Below are 25,844 nucleotides of genomic sequence, written 5' to 3'. Positions count from 1 at the left end.
GAATTTGAGTAGTGTGGTTGACAATTCATGGGTAGAATTGGTGAACGTTACACGTGTGTACAGTGATCACTTAAACCAGTCTATGACAGCCTTTGTAAATACCCAGACTTCCATATTCTGCTTCATCTTTGTTGAGATGTCAAAAAATAATATGAAAAATAAATCCTGTAATTTGAGATAATCCAGATATTGTATTTGAAGTATTTGGACACATTCATGATGTTCAAAATGTTGAATACAAAATAATATTCAAAAGTCATTTAAATATTCATTACAATACCACAGTTTATCATTTTGAATAATTATGTAAATATATATTATATAAACCAGCCTATGACGGTCGTCAGCCCCGTAAATGCCCAGACTTCCATATTCTTCTTCATCTTTGGTGAGATGTCAAAAAATTAAATATATTTTTAGTTAAAAACTTGACATGCAGTGAGTTCCGGGACCTTTTTTGTTAAAAAAACCCAGCATATAAGTATGTAATATTCTACACCACAAAGATTAGTCTTAAACATTAGTCGACAACAGATTCCCTCCACACATATCGCTCACTCCTTTCAAGAACGTCATATATCAAAAATCGTCAATTTTCAGTTGTGCATATCCCAGAAAAAGAGGCATATTTTTAACTTAATATTTACCAGCTACAGGGCAGAAAGTGTTGTTTTTGCATTTTGAAGAAAAGGTATTGCTTAATTATTTTTTTTTAATTTACTAAATATTTTTCTAATGGAGAAAAAACCTTCATGTTTTACCTAAAAAGATCTGTTGCACAGTAGAAAGTTCAATAAGTGGCTTGATATTTTTAATACATTTGATTATATTTTTAAACTTTAAAAACGATCTACTGAAAAATCAAGTTTTTTTTATATATGACGTTGTTGAAAGGAGTGAGCGATATATATTGGTTGTTAAGAATGATTTACCCAATACAGTAAATTTTAGTTTACGACTTTCTTTCCAGCCTCCCCTTTCCATCACTCCTGTACCATTCAGTTCTTCTCCGCAGAAGCTCTAATGGATTGGTGACATTTATAACTCCACAACAAACAAAAAAACACTCATTCAAAATAGTCCTCAGTCAAATAACCGCAGCTGATAGTCGACTAAATACTAACCTCTTACATTATAACTCCTATAATTGAAGATAATCCAGATTTTTAACAAGAATTTGGACACACTCAAAATGTTGTAAATAAATTAACTGGTCAAATTATAAGCTAAAATAATAAAAACTGAAAATGATATTTTCTGGCGTTTCTCATGTATGTCATTATAATCCAGGATTCGGACCTCACATACTAATATAAGAGTTTCTGCTTAATAAAAAGCTTCTTTATATCTCACCAATAGATGTCTCTAGTGAAGTTCTAGTGATTCATGAACAAGGTTTCTAAATTGGTTCATATATATAGAATATATATATGAACCAACCGTTCATACATACGAATAACAGAGTTTCTGCTCTATATATATATTCTATATATATATATATATGTATATATATATATATATATATATATATATATATATATATATATACATATATATATATATATATATATATATATATATATATATATATATATATATATATATATATATATAGAACTTCAAAGAATTTGAGTAGTGTGGTTGTCAATAATGGGTAAAATTGGCGAATGTTACACGTGTGTAAAGTGATCTCTATGGAGAGACTTCTATATTCTTCTTCATCTTTGATGAGATGTCGAAAAATAATATGAATTATAATTATTATTTTTATTATCTATTAATATTGTTAAATATGCATTTGCACCAAAAAATATCAGTCGAACGCTCCGTCAATATGGTAATCACATAGGCCACAGTAAAATTCTTTAAAATAGCAGGATAAGTGAAATATTTGTCGTCGAGCAAGCTACCTTTAAAAATAAAGTAGGTACAGCGGTGGGCCGTAAATTGAGCTGAGTTACGCGCATGCATCGGGGCACTGAAATAGGCAAAAAAGGCCATAAAACCGAATTAACGGGAGCATTTAAGTGGAAAACAAAGCGCCGAGGTTTGCGGCGGCTCTGAATGCGGATGCGGTGAGGAGAAGTGTCATTTTATTGTTCCCTGGGGCGGGTGTGTTTACAGATCGCTTCCTTAACTACAAGGATACTTCATTAGGGCACTTGCGACCTGGGAAGCGGGAAGGAGGAAGGAGAAAGGAGGAAGTACAACATCGCTCCTGCATCTAGCTTGTGGACCATTTATTAGTATACTCTGGAATCAGATAAAGATACATATCGCTCACTCCTTTATCAAAAATATAATATCAAAAATCGTCAAATACAGGACAGAAAGTGTTGTTTTTGCATTTTGAAGAAAAGGTATTGTGTATATTTTTTTTTAATATACTTACTAAATATTTTTCAAATGCAGAATAAACATTTAGTTTTACCTATAAAGATCTGTTTTACAGTAAAAAGTGATTTGATATTTATTTTTAAAACATTTTATTATATTTTTAAACTTTAAAAACGATCTCCTGAAAAATCAAGTTTTTTAATATCAAAAATCGACAATTTTCAGTTCTGCATGTTATCGGAATGCCCAGAAAATGTACTATATCCCAGCAAAAGCGGCATTCTTTTAACTTAATATTTACCCGCTACAGGACAGAACGTGTAGTTTTTGCATTTTGAAGAAAAGGTATTGTTTAATAATTTTAAATGGAGAAAAAACATTCAGGTTTTACCTAAAAAGATCTGTTGCACAGTAAAAAGCTCAATAAATGGCTTGATATTTATTTTTAATATAATTTATTATATTTTTAAACATTAAAAACGAACTCCTGAAAAATCAAGTTTTTTGATATATGACGTTGTTGAAAGGAGTGAGCGATATCGTGGGTTAAAAACGTTATCTCGAAAGTATGCAATTTTACGTAATGACGCCTATTATAAAGTTTTCAACGTTCTATAAACCGTCAAAATATACTAAGTAGTTTTAAATATCATATTTATGTGGTTTTAAAAGTAATTTCAACTTTAAGTTTAATGCGGGTATTTTATTCAGGCTAAAAGCTTTAAATAACAGGGATTATTCAAACAGGGATTTAATAGTCAATGTTTTTTGCCAGTATACCCACGATATATATATATATCAGTATATATATATATATATATATATATATATATATATATATATATATATATATATATATATATATATATATATATATATATATATATATATATATATATATATATATATATATATATATATATATATATATATATATATATATATATATATATATATATATATGTATATATATATAAACATATAAATATAAATATATATATATATATATATATATATATATATATATATATATATATATATACATATATATATATATATATATATATATATATATATATATATATATATATATATATATATATATATATATATATATATATATATATATATATATATATATATATATATATATATATATATATATATACAATTGAGATGGTATGGGCAACCTGAACATATCTAGAGGAAAACGAAAAACTTCATAGATGCTGCAGAAAGTAAACATGATTCGAAGGCATGACCTAGGTGACGTTGTAGAGCTGACCCTTATGTCATGGTATTAACTAAAATGCATATGGAAGTGAAGCATGATATTGGCAAAAGAAAGATGAAAGTCGTAAGCTCCTTAAATGCCCAGCTTGCATATTGTTCTTCATCTTTGTTGAGATGTTAAAAAATAAGATATGAATGAATATGGAAAAAGCGAAGATTGTTTGCCAAGACAAATTGGAAAGCAGCTTGACGTTTAGTCAGTCAGTCAGTCAGTTAGTTAGTATAAGTACGTCGCAAACAGATGGCAGTAGATGATTAATCTTCGCACCAAATCGTAAACGCCGATTTAAGACGAATGAAAGACCCATTACTGTGATTAGCGAACGCAGATTAAAGACGCCGCCATTTCAAGTGATGGAGCCACTTGTCGGAGACATGTGGCGACATATTAACACTTGCTGCTTCAATTCTACTCGGAACTTACTTATTTATAGATGAGATGATACGTCTAGGTATTTCAAAAGCGGTATATATGTAGGTAGTCCATAGGAAATCCACAGTACCCTCGGTCAACAAAAGTAAGCACTCAAATAAGAAAGATATATTTACAACATTTTGAGTGTGTCCAAATAATTGTTCACAAATCTTTGTTGAGATGTCAAAAAATCATTTGAAAAATAACTCCTTTAATTGGAGATAATACAGATTTGTGAACAAGTATTTGGACACACTCAAAAATATTGTAAATAAATGAACTGGTCAAATTATAAGCTAAAATAATAAAAATGAAGATGATATTTTCTGGCGTTTCTCATGTAAGTATGTACGTATAATCTAGGATTCGGACTTCACATACTAATAAAAGAGTTTCTGCTCAATATATATATATATATATATATATTTATATTTATATGTTTATATATATATACATATATATATATATATATATATATATATATATATATATATATATATATATATATATATATATATATATATATATATATATATATATATATATATATATATATATATATATATATATATATATATATATATATATATACATATATATATATATATATACATATATATATATATATATATATATATATATATATATATATATATATTTATATATATACATATATATATATATATATATATATATATATATAATATATATATATATATATATATATATATATATATATATATATATATATATATATATATATATATATATATATATATATACAATTGAGATGGTATGGGCAACCTGAACATATCTAGAGGAAAACGAAAAACTTCATAGATGCTGCAGAAAGTAAACATGATTCGAAGGCATGACCTAGGTGACGTTGTAGAGCTGACCCTTACAGTCTACAACGACGATAAGTTGGGATGGAACAAGGAATAACAAGTGGTCGCACGCATACTTATTAGCCAATGAGCCGAGAGAATAGAACGCCGCACCAACCCGTCTTTGCAAACAATCTTCGCTTCTTCAACGTTCATGCATCTCCTCATACATTCCGACTCCTGATCTGACCACTATAAGCATTTGAAATACTAGATCGCTAAAAGTTTCCTGGGTCTTCCTTTGCTTCTACTACCAACCACATTCGCCTCATAAATTTGTTTTGCTATCCTTTCTTCACTCATTCTATACTGAGACATTAATTGAATCTTGACAAGTTATTATTTATGATTTTTTTAGTAAGGTTTACCTACGTTACCACCTGCTCTTGTTAGTTCTAACTTAATGTCTACAACAGGGCTCCCATGGGTTGTCAGGGATGGGGAACCTTTTCATATCTAAAGGACACATTCATTTATCTGATTCAACGTAAACCTTGACACACATAAGCCCCATAAACAAAATACATTTTATATAATTTATATTAGATTAGATTTTCCACTTAATAATTAAAATGTAACTATGTTTTAAAACACATTAATACTTTTATTAATCAGTCTTGATAAAGAAGCGGTTACCTTTGAAACCGGTAGACATTATAATTAAGTTATAATAAAATATTTAAAGTGATTTTAAAACTATGTAACATTTTCATTATAAAATACATTTTGTTTTTAACCACTTTTATTTTTGCTACCTACTTTTCTCCCACCGATTGTGACGGGCACCTTGTCATCTTCAGGGAGGGATATGTACTATACATGAATATACACAATATGAATATATTACATAATACATATCCATCCCAAGATCACAAGGTGCTTGTCGAAACCGGTTGGAGAAAAGTACCAAAAATAACTGTGCATGTTTAACCTCGGCTCGTAACGCATGTTTGTGCTGAAACCTTTAGTGCATGTTGGTATTCGGGTCGACCAAAAATCGCATGTGTTAAACATTTTGTGTAGTTTTAAGTGTGTAAATAGTGCAATGGTAGTGAAGGGTAGTATTGTTTGCATGCTGTGGTAGTGATTGTCCTGACGAAGAGACGGGTACGTCTCGAAACCGGTAGACATAAAAATCTCGGTGAGCGGTTATATACTAATAATATTAACATTTAAAAGAAAATAAGTATAAATAAAAGTGGGTTAAAAACAATGTTTTAGTCGTATTATGTACTAATCCATATGGTTTATACCCATCCCTGATGATCACAAAGTGGTTGTCAAAACCGGTTGTAGAAAAGTGCCAAAAACAACTTTTCTAACCAGCCTAGGGTAATATTAAATAAATATTACAGTGTAAAATAATTGTCTTATTTTGTACCAGAGGATGAAAACAATTGCCGTTTTCGAAACTAGTCGTTAATAAAAATAAAACCCAATTAAGTTGATTATTCAAGTGTTTAATTTTTAATAAAATACAGTGTAAAATCACTTATATTTATTTTCACCCCCCCTCTGGTATTCGAACCCGGGACATCCATCACGGTAGCCAAACACACCACGGAGGCGGACAAAAATAACATTGGTTAAAAACAGTGTAATAGCTTTTGTTTCATAAAATGTACCACAAAGTATCTGAAAAAAACATTCCAGAAATTCCATATTCTTCTTCGTCGATGTTGAGATACGAATCAAAATATCGATAAGGACGCAGCTTTCCAACCCTTGTCTGAAGGTAATTCAAATGCAGAAACCCAACGTCTCAATATCGTATAGAGAGCCGATTAGTCCACAAGACACCCCGAACAGATAAAATCTGAATAAACAAGCTTGCGGAAAAAAGCTCGAGAGCTTTCACTATTTTTACATTTAAAAAAAAGCACAATGGCCCGAAGGCGTTCGAACGATTCGAGCTCTTCCTTTTGCTACTCGCGACATGCGCGTCTAAATTTAAATCACATGTATCCGAATTGCCGTGAGTGATTCCGGACAGAAATAAATTTGACTGCAATAATGTTTTCCTTTTGTCCGCTTTATTTCTTCTGTTACAAGATTTATCCTACTCCTGGATGCTGAGATGTGCGTGTGTGAGAGGCATGGGAACACTGTTCATCCCATTATTCTATACTTAGGTGCTCAGGGCAAAGCTTTGTTGTCGAGTTGTACCAACTTTTACCAATATTTGACATTTTTTGACCCTGTATCAATACTTGTGGAGGTCCTCACCGAAAAGTTACATTTCCAATATTGCACAAAACTTATTTTAAATGCCAATCTGTTCTTTTAACTGTATTCTTTCGTAATCTTAATTAAAGTTGCGATAAAACGTGATCAATCCTGTGTTAAACCAATATTAAATCATTAAATCGCACCAAAACGTTGGAATTTTACAAGCTAGGATGGCTGATAACTTAAAATCATTTTAAATGGGAACGTGACGTTTTGGTGTGGACCTCCACAATTGTGAAAAATATTTAAAAGATCATCTTCACTCGATATAAGTGTCGATACAATCCCAGAAATAAAAATTCCAGAAAATCTGAACAATGTTTTAATGGAAAAATATTTGTAGGAAAATCTTTTAAAAAAAAATATGCTAAGTCTTAAGGACAAATTTAATATTACATAAAATTATAAAATATATATTAAGTATAGCCTAAATATTCTTTTTAACATCTCACCAAATATGAAGAAGAATATGGAAGTCTGGGCATTTACGGGGCTGACGACCGTCATAGGCTGGTTTAAGTGATCACTTTACACACGTGTAATATTCAACAATTCTACCCATTATTGACAACCACACTACTTAAATCATTGGAAGTTCTATATAAATGAACCATTTTTGAAACATTACTCTTGAATCACTAGAACTTCACTGGAGACATCTATTGGTGAGATGAAAAGAAGCTTTTTATTGAGCAGAAACTCTTTTATTAGTATGTGAAGTCCGAATCCTAGATTATACGTACATACTTACATGAGAAACGCCAGAAAATATCATCTTCATTTTTATTATTTTAGCTTATAATTTGACCAGTTCATTTATTTACAATATTTTTGAGTGTGTCCAAATACTTGTTCACAAATCTGTATTATCTCCAATTAAAGGAGTTATTTTTCAAATGATTTTTTGACATCTCAACAAAGATTTGTGAACAATTATTTGGACACACTCAAAATGTTGTAAATATATCTTTCTTATTTGAGTGCTTACTTTTGTTGACCGAGGGTACTGTGGATTTCCTATGGACTACCTACATATATACCGCTTTTGAAATACCTAGACGTATCATCTCATCTATAAATAAGTAAGTTCCGAGTTTAGAATTGAAGCAGCAAGTGTTAATATGTCGCCACATGTCTCCGACAAGTGGCTCCATCACTTGAAATGGCGGCGTCTTTAATCTGCGTTCGCTAATCACAGTAATGGGTCTTTCATTCGTCTTAAATCGGCGTTTACGATTTGGTGCGAAGATTAATCATCTACTGCCATCTGTTTGCGACGTACTTATACTAACTAACTGACTGACTGACTGACTAAACGTCAAGCTGCTTTCCAATTTGTCTTGGCAAACAATCTTCGCTTTTTCCATATTCATTCATATCTTATTTTTTAACATCTCAACAAAGATGAAGAACAATATGCAAGCTGGGCATTTAAGGAGCTTACGACTTTCATCTTTCTTTTGCCAATATCATGCTTCACTTCCATATGCATTTTAGTTAATACCATGACTTCATTGTCTGCTGCCAGTTTAGCTTTAAATCTAACTATTTATTTTTCTTCTGTTTCGTGGTATCCTTGTTTGTTGTCTATCTGGAATAGTCGTGTGCCGTCCTTAGGGATTCTAGGAGTTCTTCTTGGAGGTGGGACTCTCCTTCTCCACCGTTCTTGTTTATCGTAACAACTTTACTTTTCATAATTTTACTGTCAATGATTTTACTGATCTTCATTTAATTTCACCATGTTCATCTCCTAATGCCTTAAGTTTTTACTTGAGGTATCTCTTACTAAATATTAGGAGAGAAACATGGCAAATTTAATGAAAAACAGTAAAATCATTAGCAGTAAAACTATGAAAACTAAAACCATCAACAGTAAAACTATGAATCGTAAAACCATGAACAATAGATTTGTTTCGATGGTTACCTACTCACAACTTCTAACGTAACGACCCCCAAATATTCACCGATATGTCGTTAACATAAATGACTTAATTGTATAAAAGTGCATATGTTGAAATGCTCTAACTGTGCATAAAAAGATTTGTATCAATTTATAAAATTTATTAACAAAAATTTGTAGTTTTTTTTTTAAGTAAAAAAATATCAATAAGTATTCTAAATATTCGAATGTTACCTTTTGTTACATTACCTTAGAGTTGACAGTATAAATTATATATGTACTATATTATATGTATTAATTATTATAATTTCATTTGGTAAATAACGCTTTTTCTTAAAATCTTATTAAGCTGTCTTCTTCTACCTGGCTCCATAGCAACTAATCGTCTTTGTAGACTGTTCGGGTCAGCTCTCCTCGTCCCAGGTCGTAAGTCCTTCTATCATGGACAACGTCAGCTAAACCATGCCTTCGAATCATGTTATCTTTCTGCAGCATCCATAATATTTTTGGTCTTCCTCTAGATATCTTTCGAGTAAGATCCATGGCGGTTGCTTGGTTCACAATTTGTTCGGGTTTTATATAATCTCAATTGCCTTTCCTTCTCATTCGAACCCTTACCGCACCCCATTGGTGCATAGGGCACTGCATCATATAAACGCAGTGTTATCATGATCGTTAACACCAAAGGAAAGGTGATCAGCCCTCCACTCCAGGTACCAGTCCAGGGTAATATTGAATAAACATTAATAATAATAATAAAACCCTTATCCGCACCCCAATGGTGCATAGGGCACTACGTCATATAAACGCAGTGTTATCATGATCGTCAACACCAAAGGAAAGGTGATCAGCCCTCCACTCCAGGTACCAGTCCAGGGTAATATTGAATAAACATTAGAGTGAAATAACTACGTATATTTTTTGGACCCCCCTCTGGGAATGGAACCCGGGACCTCCAGAACGGTAGCCAAGCGTGCTGACCATTACACTTCGCAGGCCTTTTCCTCTACCCACAAATTTGATGATATTTAGGTTCTTTTTAAAATGAAAGTGATGTGTATGTCAATTATTTTATATTCGTTATAATAAGGTAAAACATTATTGGTACTGTTTTTACATAGATATTTATTATGTACACTTATCCAATTGCCTAGTATATTTACATTTATAATTATTGTCTTTTCACTACAATAACATCTATCACTGGTTTAAAAGTATTGTACCTAAATAATTGTCTAATAACGCCCACAGTTTTCGAATCACAGAAACCGATTTAACGTGTCTCACTTTGTTATTAATAAAATTTGGAATATCTAACACTTGCAGGGATTCTGCGCACAATGCTTCTCGTACCAACAGACCCAAAAATGTCCACAAATGGGTTAATTGATGAGTTAGACTCAAAACCAGTAGAGATCCTTTGAAGACTCTTGAACCTGCGCTTCCAGACCTGGAACAATAGAGAATGCACAGATTACAATCAATTACAATGTGACAAAAAGTTGAAAGGTGAAATTCATTTTAAGATATGAAAAAAGTGGTGGGGCCATTCTACGAAAAACAAATATAAAAATTTCTTGAACGTTTTTCGCAGATACTTTGAGGCACATTTTATAAGCTTTACAAAATAAAACAACTTTGTTTTAACCACTTTTATTGGTACACTTTATCCAACCGGTTTCGACAAGAACCTTGTCATCATCAGAGTTTATGTACTAAATTTTAAAACATTATATTTTGACGTTTTAGAATTTAGTACATAAACCCTGATGATGACAAGGTTCTTGTTAAAACCGGTTGGATAAAGTGTACCAATTAAAAGTGTTTAAAACAAAGTTGTTTTATTTTATAAAGTAAAATATGAAAATAAATAAAATATAAATTATGACATCTCAATTTGGATGACGAAGAATATGGAAGTCTAGGTATATACAGGCCTAACGGCTTGTCATAGGCTGGTCAAGTGATCACTTAACACACGTGTAACATTCGCCAATTCTATCCACGATTGACAACCACACTATTAGGTTCTATATATATGGTTAAATTTCTAAACATAGTGCTTGAATCACTAGAATTTCACTAGAGACATCTATTGGTGAGAAGCTTATTATTGAGCAGAAACACCTTCATTTTAACGTGTGGTCCGAATCCTGGATTATAATCACATACATGAGAAACGCTAGAAAACATCCTTTTCATTACATTATTTTATGTTTTGAATATTGAAAGCATTAACTTTGTGGATCATATATTATTTTGATATATTATTTTGAGAAATAAAAAGACATTGTGTTTTGATCCACTCATATTTTTATTAACCAACTAGTTTCGGCAACAACCTGTTGCCCTCTTCAGGGTGTAACTTATGACAGGGTGTAATTTATTAAAGCTTATAATTTAGCCAGTTAATTTATTTAAAACATTTTGAGTGTGCCCAAATACTTGTTCACAAATGTGGATTATCTCCAATTATAGGAGTTATTTTTCGATTTTTTTTGACATCTCAACAAAGATGAAGAAATTTGAAACATATGGAAATCTTGGCATTTACGGGGCTTACGATGACCTTATGACGATCGTAAACCCCGTAAATGCCCAGAGTTCCATATTCTTCTTCATCTGTGTTGAGATGTCAAAAAATATTATGAAAAATAACTCCTGTAATTGGAGATAATGCAGATTTGTAACAAGTATTTGGACACAGTCAAAATGTTGCGATGAATTGTCTTCACCTACCCCTGCGGAGATGCGGCGCGATGGTTAGAATAAAAGTATGATATACGATGGTATAATGTCATTTTCATCTACATATATATATATATATATAGCGATTAGAATGGTGTTCAAGAAAAATAGATATAATAATATAGAAAAAATGGGAAAAGAACCTCAACTGGTTGTCTTTAAAAAAGAGACTAAAATTAAATATGCTGATTTTATAAATAAATTTTTAAACAATTAATTACCCAAATATTTTAAGGATAAAATAGTTTTAAACAAAAATTGTCATGAACCTATTACTAGAAATAAGGATAAAATAAGACTGCCATTGTTTGAAAAAAACGAGTAACAAATTTGTTTAATGTATAAGGGTTTGAAAATGTATGATGAGATGCCTGAATGTACTTATGAAGAATGAAAAGAGTCTGAAATAATTTTAAAATAAATGTTTTGTTTACTGTAAGGACACGTTAATATATGTTTAACGTAAATTAAGTGCAAATAATAGGTTAAATTAGTGTAATATAAGCTAATTAAAGAACTAAATAAAATATATATATTGGGATTCTATCTTCAACTAGAATGGTGTGGAAAGTGATACATGGTGTTGGATGCGTCAAGCGAAAAACACTATATCACTGTGTCACGGTGTGAGGGGCAGTGAGTAGGCGCCGAGTGCCAGGTACTTAGCCGTGCATGGTAAGGGAAGAATGGCAGTTCCATCCCTCCCCCTATGATTTCCCGTTTCGCCGCTAAAAGAGCACGTGTGCGTCGGGCCCCGCGTGCGACGCGACGTCCAGGCGGAATTTTAATATGTTTTGTGACAAAAGACACAGGTTATTGAAATATTATTTCATCCGTGGGGGTCTCTGAAGGGAAGCACAGGGGCGGCTGCGAGATATAAATATATATAAATATATATAAATACATATATATATATATATATATATATATATATATATATATATATATATATATATATATATATATATATATATATATATATATATATATATAAATATATATATTTATATATATATACATATAGATGAATATGTATGTATGCATAAATATATAGTATTACTTATATGGCAAAAATTAAGACACAAATATTTCTTCCCACAAATGCACTTAGATACTTTTTTAAATTTCAATAATTGGCTAGAAATATTATTTAAGTGTTTCTCTCCGATACAGAGACTAAGATCTTACAGTTTTACTGTTCACCTGTTGATGAAAACATCTGTAGGTTTCAAAATTATTAGCCTATGACAGTTCGTAAGCCCTGTGTGTAATACCCATACTTCCATATTGTTCTCCATCTATGCATTTCACCGCTAACGAAACTTTGAAAAGCGATTCAAAACATAAAGCCAGCACTGGTGCCAAAATCTAGCAGCGCGGATAGCAAGGTACGTACACATGGACAGGTTATTTATTACAGGGGGTGTCCGGCCTCCCGTTATTAATCCGGGAACCCAGAGACAGGAATCTCCAAGGGATGGGACAAGGGATGACAGCGACGCGGGGAGCAGAAGGGCAGAGAAGGGGAGCGAGACTCGACCAAGAATATTCATCAACTAACAATTGCATATTAAACATTTGCGGTATTTGTCGATATATATCCCGTTGTCAAAATAGTTCAGTTTGAATTGTTCACTACCTCTTCTTCTTACTGGCCCCAACCCAACTCGTCTCTTTAGACTGCTGGAGTCAGCTCTCCTCGTCTTCAGGTTGTAGGTCCTATATCGCTCACTCCTTTCAAGAACGTCATAAATAAAAAAAACATGATTTTTCAGGAGAACGTTTTTAAAGTTTGAAAATATAATACAATGTATTAAAAATAAATATCAACCCACCTATTGAACTTTTTACTGTGCAACAGATCTTTTTAGGTAAAACCTGAAGGTTTTTTCTCCATTTGAAAAATACAAAGTATGTTTTAAAAAAATAATTAAACAATACCTTTTCTTCAAAATGCAAAAACAACACTTTCTGCCCTGTAACGGGTAGGTAAATATAAAGTTAAAAATATGCCACTTTTTCTGGGATATAGTACATTTTTTGGACATTCCGAAAACACGCACAAATGAAAATTTACGATTTTTGACTTATGACGTTCTTGAAAGGAGTGAGCGATATAACGTCACCTAGACCATGCCTTCGAATAATGTGATATTTCTAAAGCATCCATGAATTATTTGGTCATCCTGTCGCGGCGATATGTGCACAATATGATCAGGTTTTCTGCGACTTATGTGCCTTTCTTCTCCCTTGTTTTAGATTTTTTGCAGGCTTTTGATGCGAATAAAGTAATTTTTCTAGCACCCAATTCGAAAAAAAATTTCTAGCACTAAAACAATATTTGTACAACAAGAATTTTAATTATTTTTTTAAAATTAAACCCTTGAATATACCACTTAATGAGTTTTATTTATATATACGACTGTAACAAACGACTGTACGAAAACATCTGTAAGTTTTCGAAACTAGTCGTATATATAATATAAATAAAACTCATTAAGTAGTATATTCAAGTGTTTAATTAAAAAAATAATAATCAACATGTCGTTTCACAAAGTTTATGCCGAATCAATAATAATATCAGAATTTTAATATAAATCCCCTATAATAACATATATTATTAAGATTTGGACACGTTAAAAATATTGTGGATATATTAATTCATACAATGTACAAATGTAGGTACCTACCTACATATATATATATATATATATATATATATATATATATATATATATATATATATATATATATATATATATATATATATATATATATATATATATATATATATATATATATATATATATATATATATATATATAAATATATATATATACCATATCGCTCTCCTTTCAACAACGTTATGTTTAAAAATGGGCAATTTTCAGTTGTGCATGTTTACGGAATGCCCGAAAAATGTACTATATCCTAGCAAAAGTGGCATATTTTAAACTTAATATTTACCCGCTACATGACTGAAAGTGTTGTCTTTGCATTTTGAAGAAAAGATACATACTGTTTAATATATATTTTTTAATATATTAAATATTTTTCGAATGGAGAAAAAACATTCAGGTTTTATCTAATAAGATCTGTTGCACAATAAAAAGTTCAATGAGTGACTTGATATATATTTTTAATACATTTTAAACTTTAAAAACGTTCCCTTGAAAAATCAAGTTTTTTGATATATGACGTTGTTGAAAGGAATGAGCGATATATGAATCTGGATCGCAAGTGTAAAGAAAGATCATGTGCCTTCATATAATCAAGATCTAGTAACTGCCAGGTAATTTACTTCCAGTACCCTATGCACCACTTAGATGCGCACAAAAAACATAAATAGATATCTTTACATGATATTTTTACACAACATTTATATAACATAAAGTAAAGCTTATTTATTTCACAAGTATAACACTCGTCCGAAAAGCTCTTGCCTCTTGAAAACTTCCTTGTTTGAGTGATCACTCCGGAAAGCACTAGGGGTCGGAAGAACGATAGGGAGAAGAGGGGAAAACGCGGAAGAAGAGGGGAGCGGACTCCGAAATGGCCCAACAGCCGGGGGTCGGGAAACGAAGGAGGCAACCTGCGCCAGGAATGCGAAACAGAGGTTCTGGAGGGAGAATTCGGGATGCCGACCCTCACTCGATTACAGTTTATGATTCCCGGTATGACGGGACGCAATGAAAAATATAGGGAAGCATAAATAACCACTCCAGAATATGACGATCTCTACCTGACTCTACGATATTTACCTTAGCACTTATGGTAGGTACTAAGTACCTACCCTTAGACACGGATTTATTAAGAATTATTTCAATTATTTGTTTAAAAAAATGTATGTATAAGTATATACATATTTTATGTAAGTATAAATTGTTAAATCAAATACAGATTTTTCGAATCTGCTAAGTTGTATTTTATTATTAAAAAACACATTAAAATTGATATTGTGACAATGGTTTCGCCTAATAATGGCATTCTCAATCGAAATGCCATAACTAGGCGAATCAATTGACGCAATATTGATTTTAATGTGTTTTTTTTTTAAAACAAAATATAAGTTAGTAGGCTCAAAGAATCAGTGCTTGATTTTAACATTTGATATACCTATCGTAGTCGTGGAGAAAAGGGAGAAAGTGACCAACTAACAAAACGTAAAATGTTCAAGAGGGCCATTTAAGTCACTTTTGCTTGGCAAGAAAATAAGCATCAATGCAGTCAGTCATTTTTGACAAGTCAATATATTATGCTACCAAGTTTAAAATCCTTTAGATTTTTTTTTCAGGGGAGTATTAAGCTAGTAAGATATCAAATAGTCGATAACCACGTTTTTGTAAAAATGCACTTGGTCACTTTCTCCTGTATGACTACGATATATATTGGGTTGATGCAAAAGTAATGACCGTTTTTTATGATCCCAGGTAAAAAAATTTTTTTTCATAAATTACGAATAGTATCTTCTTTTTTATGATTTCATTGTATAAAGGATGCTTTCCCTCTACTTTCTGTTCAGTTTTGGCCTAGCCAGAGTACAGTTATGACCCCTTGTATTTTATCAAAATGTCGCTCGATAAAGTGCATTTACGCCATTGTTTACTTTATGAATTCCGTAAAGACAATACCGCGAGTGTGGCAACCAAAAACATTTGTGAAGTGTTTGGAGCAGATTTTATCAAAGTTCGACAGGTACGAAGATGGTTTACAAAATTCCGATCTGGAGATTTTTCACTCATTGATAAACCACGTATCGGGCGGCCATTGAAGTCTGATGACGACAAGTTAAAAGTCATAATTGACACCAATCCACGTCTAACCATCAGGGAGATTTTGTCAATGATGGGAGTTAACCAAACAACCGTATTAAGACATTTGAAGCGTATGGAAATGGTTTCGCGGTACGACGTTTGGATACCTCATCAATTGTCGGCTGCCAATTTATTGGATCGTGTTTCAACGTGCGTTGCTTTGAGTGCGAGACAAAAACATGAACCTTTTTTGCATCGTTTGGTGACGGGAGATGAGAAATGGGTCGTGTACAACAACGTGACAAGAAAAAGACATTGGGATATACCTGTACAAGCCCCATTAACAACTTCGAAGGCCGAAATCCATAAAAAAAGGTTATACTTTGTGTTTGGTGGAATAATAAGAGTATTGTGTATTTTGAACTCTTGGAACATGATAAGACAAGTACAGCGGAACGATATTGTCAGCAATTATCCAAATTGAACATGGACCTTCAAAAGGATAGACCAGAATTGGTAAACAGAAAAGGGGCAGTGTTTCATCACGACAACGCGCGACCACATGTGGCTATGATGACCCAACACAAGCTAATTGAGTTAAATTGGGATGTTATCAAGCATCCACTGTATTCTCCAGATCTTGCTCTTTCTGATTTTTATTTATTCCGAACACTGCAAAAAAAATTAAATGAAGAAAAAAATTATTTAATAGAGCAGGTAGAAACATCCCTTACTTCATTTTTCGCATTGATATCCACGGAATTTTATACTACTGGTACTAATAAGTTGATAGAAAGATGGGAGAAGGTTATAAGAACTGATGGAAATTATATAATTTATTAAATAAATAATACACAAGAAAAAAAATAAAAATAAAAATATATGTAAAAAACGGTCAAAACTTTTGCATCAACCCAATAGAATAAAAATGATGTCGTCCAAAGCAGTTTCTTGATATTTCTTACAGTATAATATATACATATGTAACATAATTGATTGAATTTTTAATAGGGTCGGAAATAATAACGCAAAAGTCCTTTGAGAAAAAGCCACGGGCGAAATTCAAAGAGGGCATGTAATGAAACCATTCTTCCCGCGTAATCGCTGTCATTACGACGTTTTTTCGAGTTCCGTTTCCGAACGTGCGGCCGCCGATCGATCTGCCGGGCGACCAATCAGCGCCGAGCTGACCACTCCCCGGCCCCGCCCCCTGCTCGATACACCCACTGCGCGCTACCTAGGAAATAGTCTGCTTTATAACCGGGATGGACTGCACCTGACCGTGTTAACCCCGATACGCCGACTAGTTATATAAACTAAGTGATTTTACTAAATTTGAGTATAAAATATTTATAAATATTTATAAAATATTTAGGTAGGTATACAAACAGACAAAACCTTAAAATCGGGTTTTAAAATGGATGATTTAAAAAAACTTTTTTGCGGTTGTAAATTATAATCATGGTATGCTAATATAACACTATTCTTATCATTCATCGAACACTTTGTGTAATACTTTAAATCTACCGGTTTCGCAATAACCATTCCCTCATCGGGTCAATACATTTTGTGACAATCGTTTCGCCTTAAAATGCTATGACTAGGCAAAACAATTGTATCATAATTATTTTTTTCCGTTTTTTTCAACAATAAAATACAACTTGATAGACTCAGAAAATCAGTATGTATTTGATTTTAGCATTTAATATATAAATTAAAAAGGAGTTCAACTAATTAAAAGCAAAAACTAAAAATATATACTTACCTAATTTTTTTACTCTTTTTTTAACTTAAACCAGCCTACGACGGTTGCAAGCCCCGTAAATGCCCAGACTTCCATGTTTTTCTTCATCTATGTTGAGATGTCAAAAAATAATATAAAAATAACTCCCAATTGAAGATAATCCAGATTTGTGAATAAGTATTTGGACACACTCAAAACGTAAATAAACTTATTGAATAAGGTGATTCTAGTATTAATTGCTCTTTATTTATGCTGTCTTCATTTTTCAATCCTTGAAACTCAAAAAAGTATTGAATAATCAATTAGATTTTTTTTCACGTATAATTTAATGTGAAATTCTGATATAATTACGATTTTCGGTGTAAATTTAAACGACCACTTTTATTAATGATACTTTTGTTGGTAAATTACCAAAATTAGAGATGATCTGCTTACAAATATATCCGATAAACGTAAAAATACAATTTTTTTTACACAGATACATACAATAGATTAAATAAGAAATAACAAGTTACACATTTGATCAGTTATAACTATATTCATCCTACATACAAGTATATTTTGTTCTTACATGTACTAACTAACTAACTAACTAACTAACCATCACGCCGCTTCCCCGCAGGGGTAGGCAGAGAGAATAGAGCGCCACACCACTCTGTCCTTGCAAACATTCTTCGCCTCTTCCACGTCCATGCATCTCCTCATACATACCCGCCGATTGTTACGACTCCTAACCTGACCACTTTCAAGTATTTGGCATACCTGATCGTGCCATGTTTTTCTCGGTCTTCCTCTGCTTCTTTTCCCGCTAACATTCGCCTCATAAATTTGTTTTACCGTTCTTTCCTCACTCATTCGTTCTACATGTCCAAACCATCTCAACACACCTTTCTTAATTTTATCGATAATGCTTATCTCAGCTTTGCATTCCTTCCTTATTTCACTATTCGTACATCTATCATACATCGTTTTGTCGCACATTCTTCTGAGAGATCGCATTTCGACTGCATTCAGTCTACTTTCATCCTTCTTTTGCCAACTCCATGTTTCACTTCCATACATTAGAGTGGGAACTAGGACTCCATGTACCAATAACAATATTAAAATTATTAAAAAAATGACTCCTACTTGGAGATAATCCAGTATTTGGACATACTCATAATGTTTTTAAAAGGGATCTTTAACTTTGACCGAATGTCACTGCCCCGATGTGTCCCAATAAAGCGAACAGTCAACTAGGTACCTAGGTAGGTACTCAGTCACCTGTTCTAGACATATGTAATTATATAACAATTATAATTTGTAATCATGGGTATGATGAAAAACAGATAAGTAATGAACCTGAATGGTGCCTACCTAAGTCAATAACTAATTTGAATGTACATCGTTGGTATGTATTTAGGTACTAAAAAAATCTTGGCTATCGTAATTAATTATAATAATTGGTCGACCGATGTCCACCTATCTGCAAAAAAATAGATCTATGGTATTTATATCATTATTTTTTTCTGACATACGGCACAGAAACAAGAGCCCACACCGCGAGAACTAAAAGCCTTCTTAGGACATCTGAAATGAAGACTCTACGACCCATTGCAGGCCGAACACTTCGCGAGTGACTAAGAAACTCTGAAATAAGAAAATATTTTATAGAAAATATATTTTTACAAAATATATTGGTATATTTTAAGAATGATCTTAGAGGCTTGCACACTTCACGCTATTGTTTGCAATCAAGAAAAATAAAATACCACAAGACATAGGTAGTCTAACTATATGCCTACAATAAAAATATAAGGAAATTTAGATCCTAATCGTTTTGTAGTTCGATTTTTTAGAATATATTGTGTAAAGCAGTAGAAAATTAAATATTTTTCATCGTTATAAACTAAAAAAAATCAACGAAGAAAGTACCTAGACTGAATGTCTTAAAATGGTTTAGATATGTGGAACGAATGAGTGAGGAAAGAACTGTAAAACAAACTTACATATGATGCGAATGTAGTTGAAATAGGAGCAGACGAAGACTGAGGTAAACTGGCATGATTTAGTATTTCAAAATTATTAGAATATATTGTCTAAAGCGGTAGAAGATTAAATCTTTTCCTTCTTTATAAACTGCGCAAAACTTTGCCCGAAAGATTTCCGTTTCCCTTAAAAAAGTTGGAAGAAAACAGCAGACTCGCGGAGTTACTTAGCGAGGAAAGTGAAGAAGTGTACAAAGAAGACCTGGCGGAAAATATTTTCCGGAAATTACGTCGAATTTTCTTGTAAATGAATAAAATCAGCGTCCCCTCCTCGAGGTAATGGCTGGTATTAAGTACAGGGGTGAATGGAAACGCCAGGGGTGAATGGAAACGCGATGGGCACACAATAGGCCTTTTCTCGCTTTTCACGTCGCAGGAGAGGAACCCTCGTTTTGTTACCCATTATAAGGGACCATTCGAGACGTTACGGGACAATTATTTCATTAAATGCTTTTATTGATGGGTGCCTGGTGACTTTATATTACTTTACGTTATTCATCAATTTTGACTGATAGAACACGTCATTAAAATAAAGCACTCTCCTCGTCATCCATTGTTCACATTGTGGAATACCACTTTTTTTCTTTAATTACCTTATATTACACTAATATAAACTATTATGTACATCATAATTTGGCGAGCGTGCCTTTGCTGTTGCAGGACCGACGGCGTGGAATGCTCTTCCACCAATGGTTAGAAATAGTGAGAGTGAGATGATCTTTAGAAAAAGACTAAAAACACATTTGTTTGCTAAATCATTTCCACCATAATATTTTCCCCAATTCATTCACCGTGAAGCGCCCTTGAGGTATTTTTTTACGAAAATGGCGCTATATAAGTTATCCAATTTTATTATTATTATCATATATATAATCACTCATTTCACTCTCATAAATTAAAATTATTACACCTTGTTCCATATAAAGGCTAAATTATGAATTATCTTGAAAATTTAGAAATCCAAAAAAACCTAAATTCTAATAATAATTTATTAAATAATATATTGTTTCAAAATTCTTCACCTTTGCTTTCCATTTTTCCCTTGTTTTCAAACTCCGCCCCTTAACTAACCCCCTCCCCCTAACTTTCCCCTCTCCTTATTTATGGAATAATTTAATATTTTATATTTTAGTTATTATACAAACCTGAATGATGGAAGTTTAACTTCTGAAACATGTAGTCTATAACAAAACTCAAGTGGTAAAAAAACAAGTGTTTTCTTCAATCATTGTAACATGTCTTACCATAAAGTAAATGCCGAAACAATAAATAAAATATCATATATATATATATATATATATATATATATATATATATATATATATATATATATATATATATATATATATATATATATATATATATATATATATATATATATATATATATATATAAATATATAAATTCTTTCAGTCTCTTTTCATTCTTCATACATTCAGGCATTTCATCATACATTTTCAAACCCTTATTATTCCTATTCTCATCGCTTTATTTTGTATAATTTCTAATTTGTTTAAATTTTCTCTAACCTGGCCGCATTCAAGTATTTGACATTCTTGATCATGCCAAGTCTTTGTCTGCTCTTATTTCCAACTACATTCGCCTCATATCGTTCTTTCCTCATTCATTCGTTCCACATATCCAAACCCCAATTTTATAAATTTAATCCATATGCTTGGATTCATTTCTCATTTCATCATTCTAACTTATGTCTTGAGAGATCGCATTTCGACTGCACTTAGTGAATTTAACATTCTCAGTCTACTCTCATCCTTTTTTCGTGCTTCACTTCCATACATTAGGACTCCATTATGTACTACAAGATTAGCTATCGCTGTTTGATATTTATTTGTGATTTTATCTTGCGTCTGACGTGCTGTGATATAGGTGTTAATGACGCAAACAAGTCGAATACAATCAAGTACCTACCCGCGCATCTTCTTGCCTATAAATTAAATTAGCAAGTTAAAGCTGTTTACGGCAAAGAGACGTTTTTATCAGCCATCGGAAAATGGCCATTTCGCGGCGGACGCCTTGACAAAAAGGTCGGAATTGTCACAAAGCGAGGCGCGGATCACCGTTTAGTATTCAAAGCTGCGAACCTAATAAAAATAGAATCAAACGCTACCCATTCAGTCCTCGTTAGTCTGCATTTCCCACTACCAGCTACCCACTGCCCTGCGGTGTGCAGCGGGAGGATGATAATGTAACCCGATTTGTTGGCGAACGCTGGGGTGATTAGAAACGGAATCGCTTTATCTAAAGGTAGCCTACATTTAGATAAAGCGATTTCGTTTCTAGTCACCCCAACATTTGCCAACATGTAAAATAACGACGCTCTTGATAGATCTAGCAGACGGATATATATATATATATATATATATATATATATATATATATATATATATATGTATATATATATATACATATATATATATATATATATATATATATATATATATATATATATATATATATATATATATATATATATATATATATATATATATATATATATATATATATATATAAATATATATATATATATATATATATATATATGTATATATATATGTATATATATATATATATATATATATATATATATATATATATATATATATATATATATATATATATATATATATACGAGTATTATTAGCTACCTACGTATACCTATAAGTAATCATAATCAAATATTTTTTAACATTTGAAGTACCTACCTACTTTTCATTTCATTTGATTAGATTTTTTGTACTGACCCGATTTGTTGGCGAATGTTGGGGTGATTAGAAACGAAATCGCTTTTTCCAAAGATAACCTGCATTTGCCAAACTACAAAATCTTTGAACGAAAGTTAATCTGGCAGTGCACAATAAAGTCTTGGTCTAACCCTAATGTATGAAAGTGAAACATGAAGTTATCAAAAGAAGGATGAAAGTACACAGAAAAGCGTTCTCCCAGAAAAATTTGCGTCAAAACGTTGCATGATAGATGTTCAAATGGTGACACAAGGAATGAATGCAACGCTGAGATAAGCATTATCATTAAAATTAAGAAAGGTGTGAGATGGTTTGGGCAAGTAAATCGAATGAGTGAAGGAAGAACAGAAACGATTTAAGCAGAGGAAGACAGAGGAAAGGTTGGCATGGTCAAGTATTTTTAATAGGTACCTGAGTCGGAATAATAGGCGAGTATGCATGAAAATATGCAAGAAAGTGAAAGGGGCGAGGCTTGCAAACACTTGTGTGGCGTTCTATTCACTCCGCCTACCCCAGCGGAGAAGCGCCGTGATGGTAAATTATTTAGTAAGTTACTTAAATACCTAACACATACTTGAATGACCAGTTAATTACAGGCGCAAAACTTTTAAAAAGACGTCAATTAATCTTATGAACTGATTTTTAGCTGGTACAGATTATGTATTAGACACAGACGAGTTAATATGAGTCAAATTATAAACCCTACACATTAAATTTGGAGATCAGTATCAGTGGCGATCAACCGTTTTTTGTAGAAGTACTGAAATCCATCTTGGCAGTTGTTGAGGACCAAAAGATGAGGATTCTGTAAGTCAGTGGTAGGCAAACCATGGCTTGCGAGAGACATAAGTCTCTTTGACATTTTGAGCACGGTTTAGTCTGACTGACTGCATGGAAGACATTATGATTTTTAAACCCTAGATTCGTAATCCGACATCGGATCCGTGTTGTTCATAAGGAACTCTCTGGTGGTATTTTCTTATTCGGTGCGTGTCATCTCAGGTCCCTTGATGTCTTGTCTTGGACAGCTCTAAACAGTGCCTCGACGGTCCTGATCCTCGTCCAATCTCATATATTCCGGAGCCAGGAGATTTACCTTCTGCCAATACCTCGTCGAGTTTCTATTTTGCCTTTTGTTATCAAGTCCAATAGCTCATACTTCTTTCATCTAAGCGGTGATATCAGACAGCAATTGTCCACCTACTCTTGCTCTTTCGAGCACATTTGCGTTGCATGCCAAGTTTTCATCGGGTTTTTCTGCGCCTTTTTCCAACTACATTCGCTTCATAAATTTATTTTACCGTTCTTCTAAATATTATACCTATTGCTGTTTTTTTTAAATACCTACGCTATGTGGTATTTTGAGCAAATCTTGGTCACAGCTGTCGTCAAGAAAATGTGATTTAGTTGGCCAGGCCATGTAGGTACTCCGCATGTCTCCCGAGAGCCACCATCAAGCTTGGCTCTTTTACAAGGCATCAGGTTCGCTCCACCTAAAACAACCACTGCTAACAATTTGGCGGCAGCCCTCGTCTGAACTTCGTGACGCGGACCTGACTCGGAAGGATGCAAGGGAGCTGATAGCCAACAGAAAATTCTGGAGATATATGAGTTTGTGGACTTATCAAGCCACTTATTGAACTTTTTACTGTGCAACAGATCTTTTTAGGTAAAACCTGGAGGTTTTTTCTCCATTTGAAAAATGTTTGGTATATTTAAAAAAAATAATTAAACAATACCCTTTCTTCAAAATGCAAAAACAACACTTTCTGCCCTGTATCGGGTAAATATTAAATTTAAAATATGCCGCTTTTGCTGGGATATCGTACATTTTCTGGGCATTCCGAAAAAATGCACAACTGAAAATTGACGATTTTTGATATATGACGTTGTTGAAAGGAGTGATATGTTCTACATAGGGAGTGAATATGGTCAAATAAATAAATAAAAATGATGTGGTTTTGAGTTGAAGACATTTGGCCTAAATCTTGGAAGATATTATGGTTATTTAGCTCTACAGACTTATGAGTTTGCGACCACTGTACGTCATATCACGCATGTTATTATCACATTATAGCCACCGCGTAAAAACGGACAAACCATCGACTAGACGCGATTTCGCGGCCCACTTCCAGGACGCACACTTTAATTAGGTTGCCATCAATTATATCCGTCCGGGGATCGGCGAAGAAAGTAAAAACTGGCGGCCAGTCGTACGCCGAAATATGTGGCACTGCCAGTCCAGCTCGCCGCCTCGCTGACGCAAAAACAAAGTCTTTGTGTCGAACCGCGTCTACCCATACTGAATTTCTAAGAAAAAAACGCATTTAATTATATCACATTCGAAATTATGGTCCATTTTGTAAGACTAGCTAAGTAACCATCACGTATATTCGGAAGGGAAAAACAGAGAATGGAACGCGTCTACCGATAATGAATTTCTAAGAAGAAAAAAAAACGCATTTAATTATACAAAATTATAAATTATAGTCCATTTTGTAAGACTAGCTAACTTACCATCACGTAGATTCCGAAGGAAAAGGCAGAAAAAGTAACGCGTCTACCCAATTTTTTTTAAAACGGACATAAATGTGTATCAACACTGGCAGAAGCCACTTGAAGGATGTCATCTTTTTCACTTAACAAAAAAATTGTAAAAGTTTAAGTAGAGATTTTCATTACTCGAAATACATTTTTTTTGTTAAATAAAAAAGTTATACAAACACAAAATAGGATGATTTGTTTTGC

At 32.5% G+C, this 25,844-nt stretch overlaps 1 protein-coding gene across 5 annotated transcripts in view; it reads right to left on the bottom strand.

Annotated features, from left to right (window-relative positions):
* Positions 1-10,125: 10,125 nt before the first annotated feature.
* LOC148313384 (protein vestigial-like) overlaps positions 10,126-25,844 on the bottom strand; it is an 84,075-nt gene continuing 68,356 nt past the window's right edge. For all 5 annotated transcript variants that reach the window (XM_088263545.1, XM_088263536.1, XM_088263553.1 and 2 more), the window contains one exon: positions 10,126-10,511. In XM_088263545.1, the coding sequence (XP_088119671.1) occupies positions 10,462-10,511 (50 nt within the window). In that variant the 3' untranslated portion in view covers positions 10,126-10,461. The remainder of the gene's footprint in view (positions 10,512-25,844) is intronic.

Source organism: Brachycentrus maculatus, unplaced genomic scaffold, assembly GCF_059751285.1.
Source record: "Brachycentrus maculatus isolate JH-2025_06_01 unplaced genomic scaffold, ASM5975128v1 h1tg000013l, whole genome shotgun sequence".
NCBI lineage: Eukaryota > Metazoa > Arthropoda > Insecta > Trichoptera > Brachycentridae > Brachycentrus > Brachycentrus maculatus.
The sequence above is the reverse complement of the archived record's forward strand: the minus strand, read 5'-3'. Positions and strand labels throughout refer to the sequence as shown.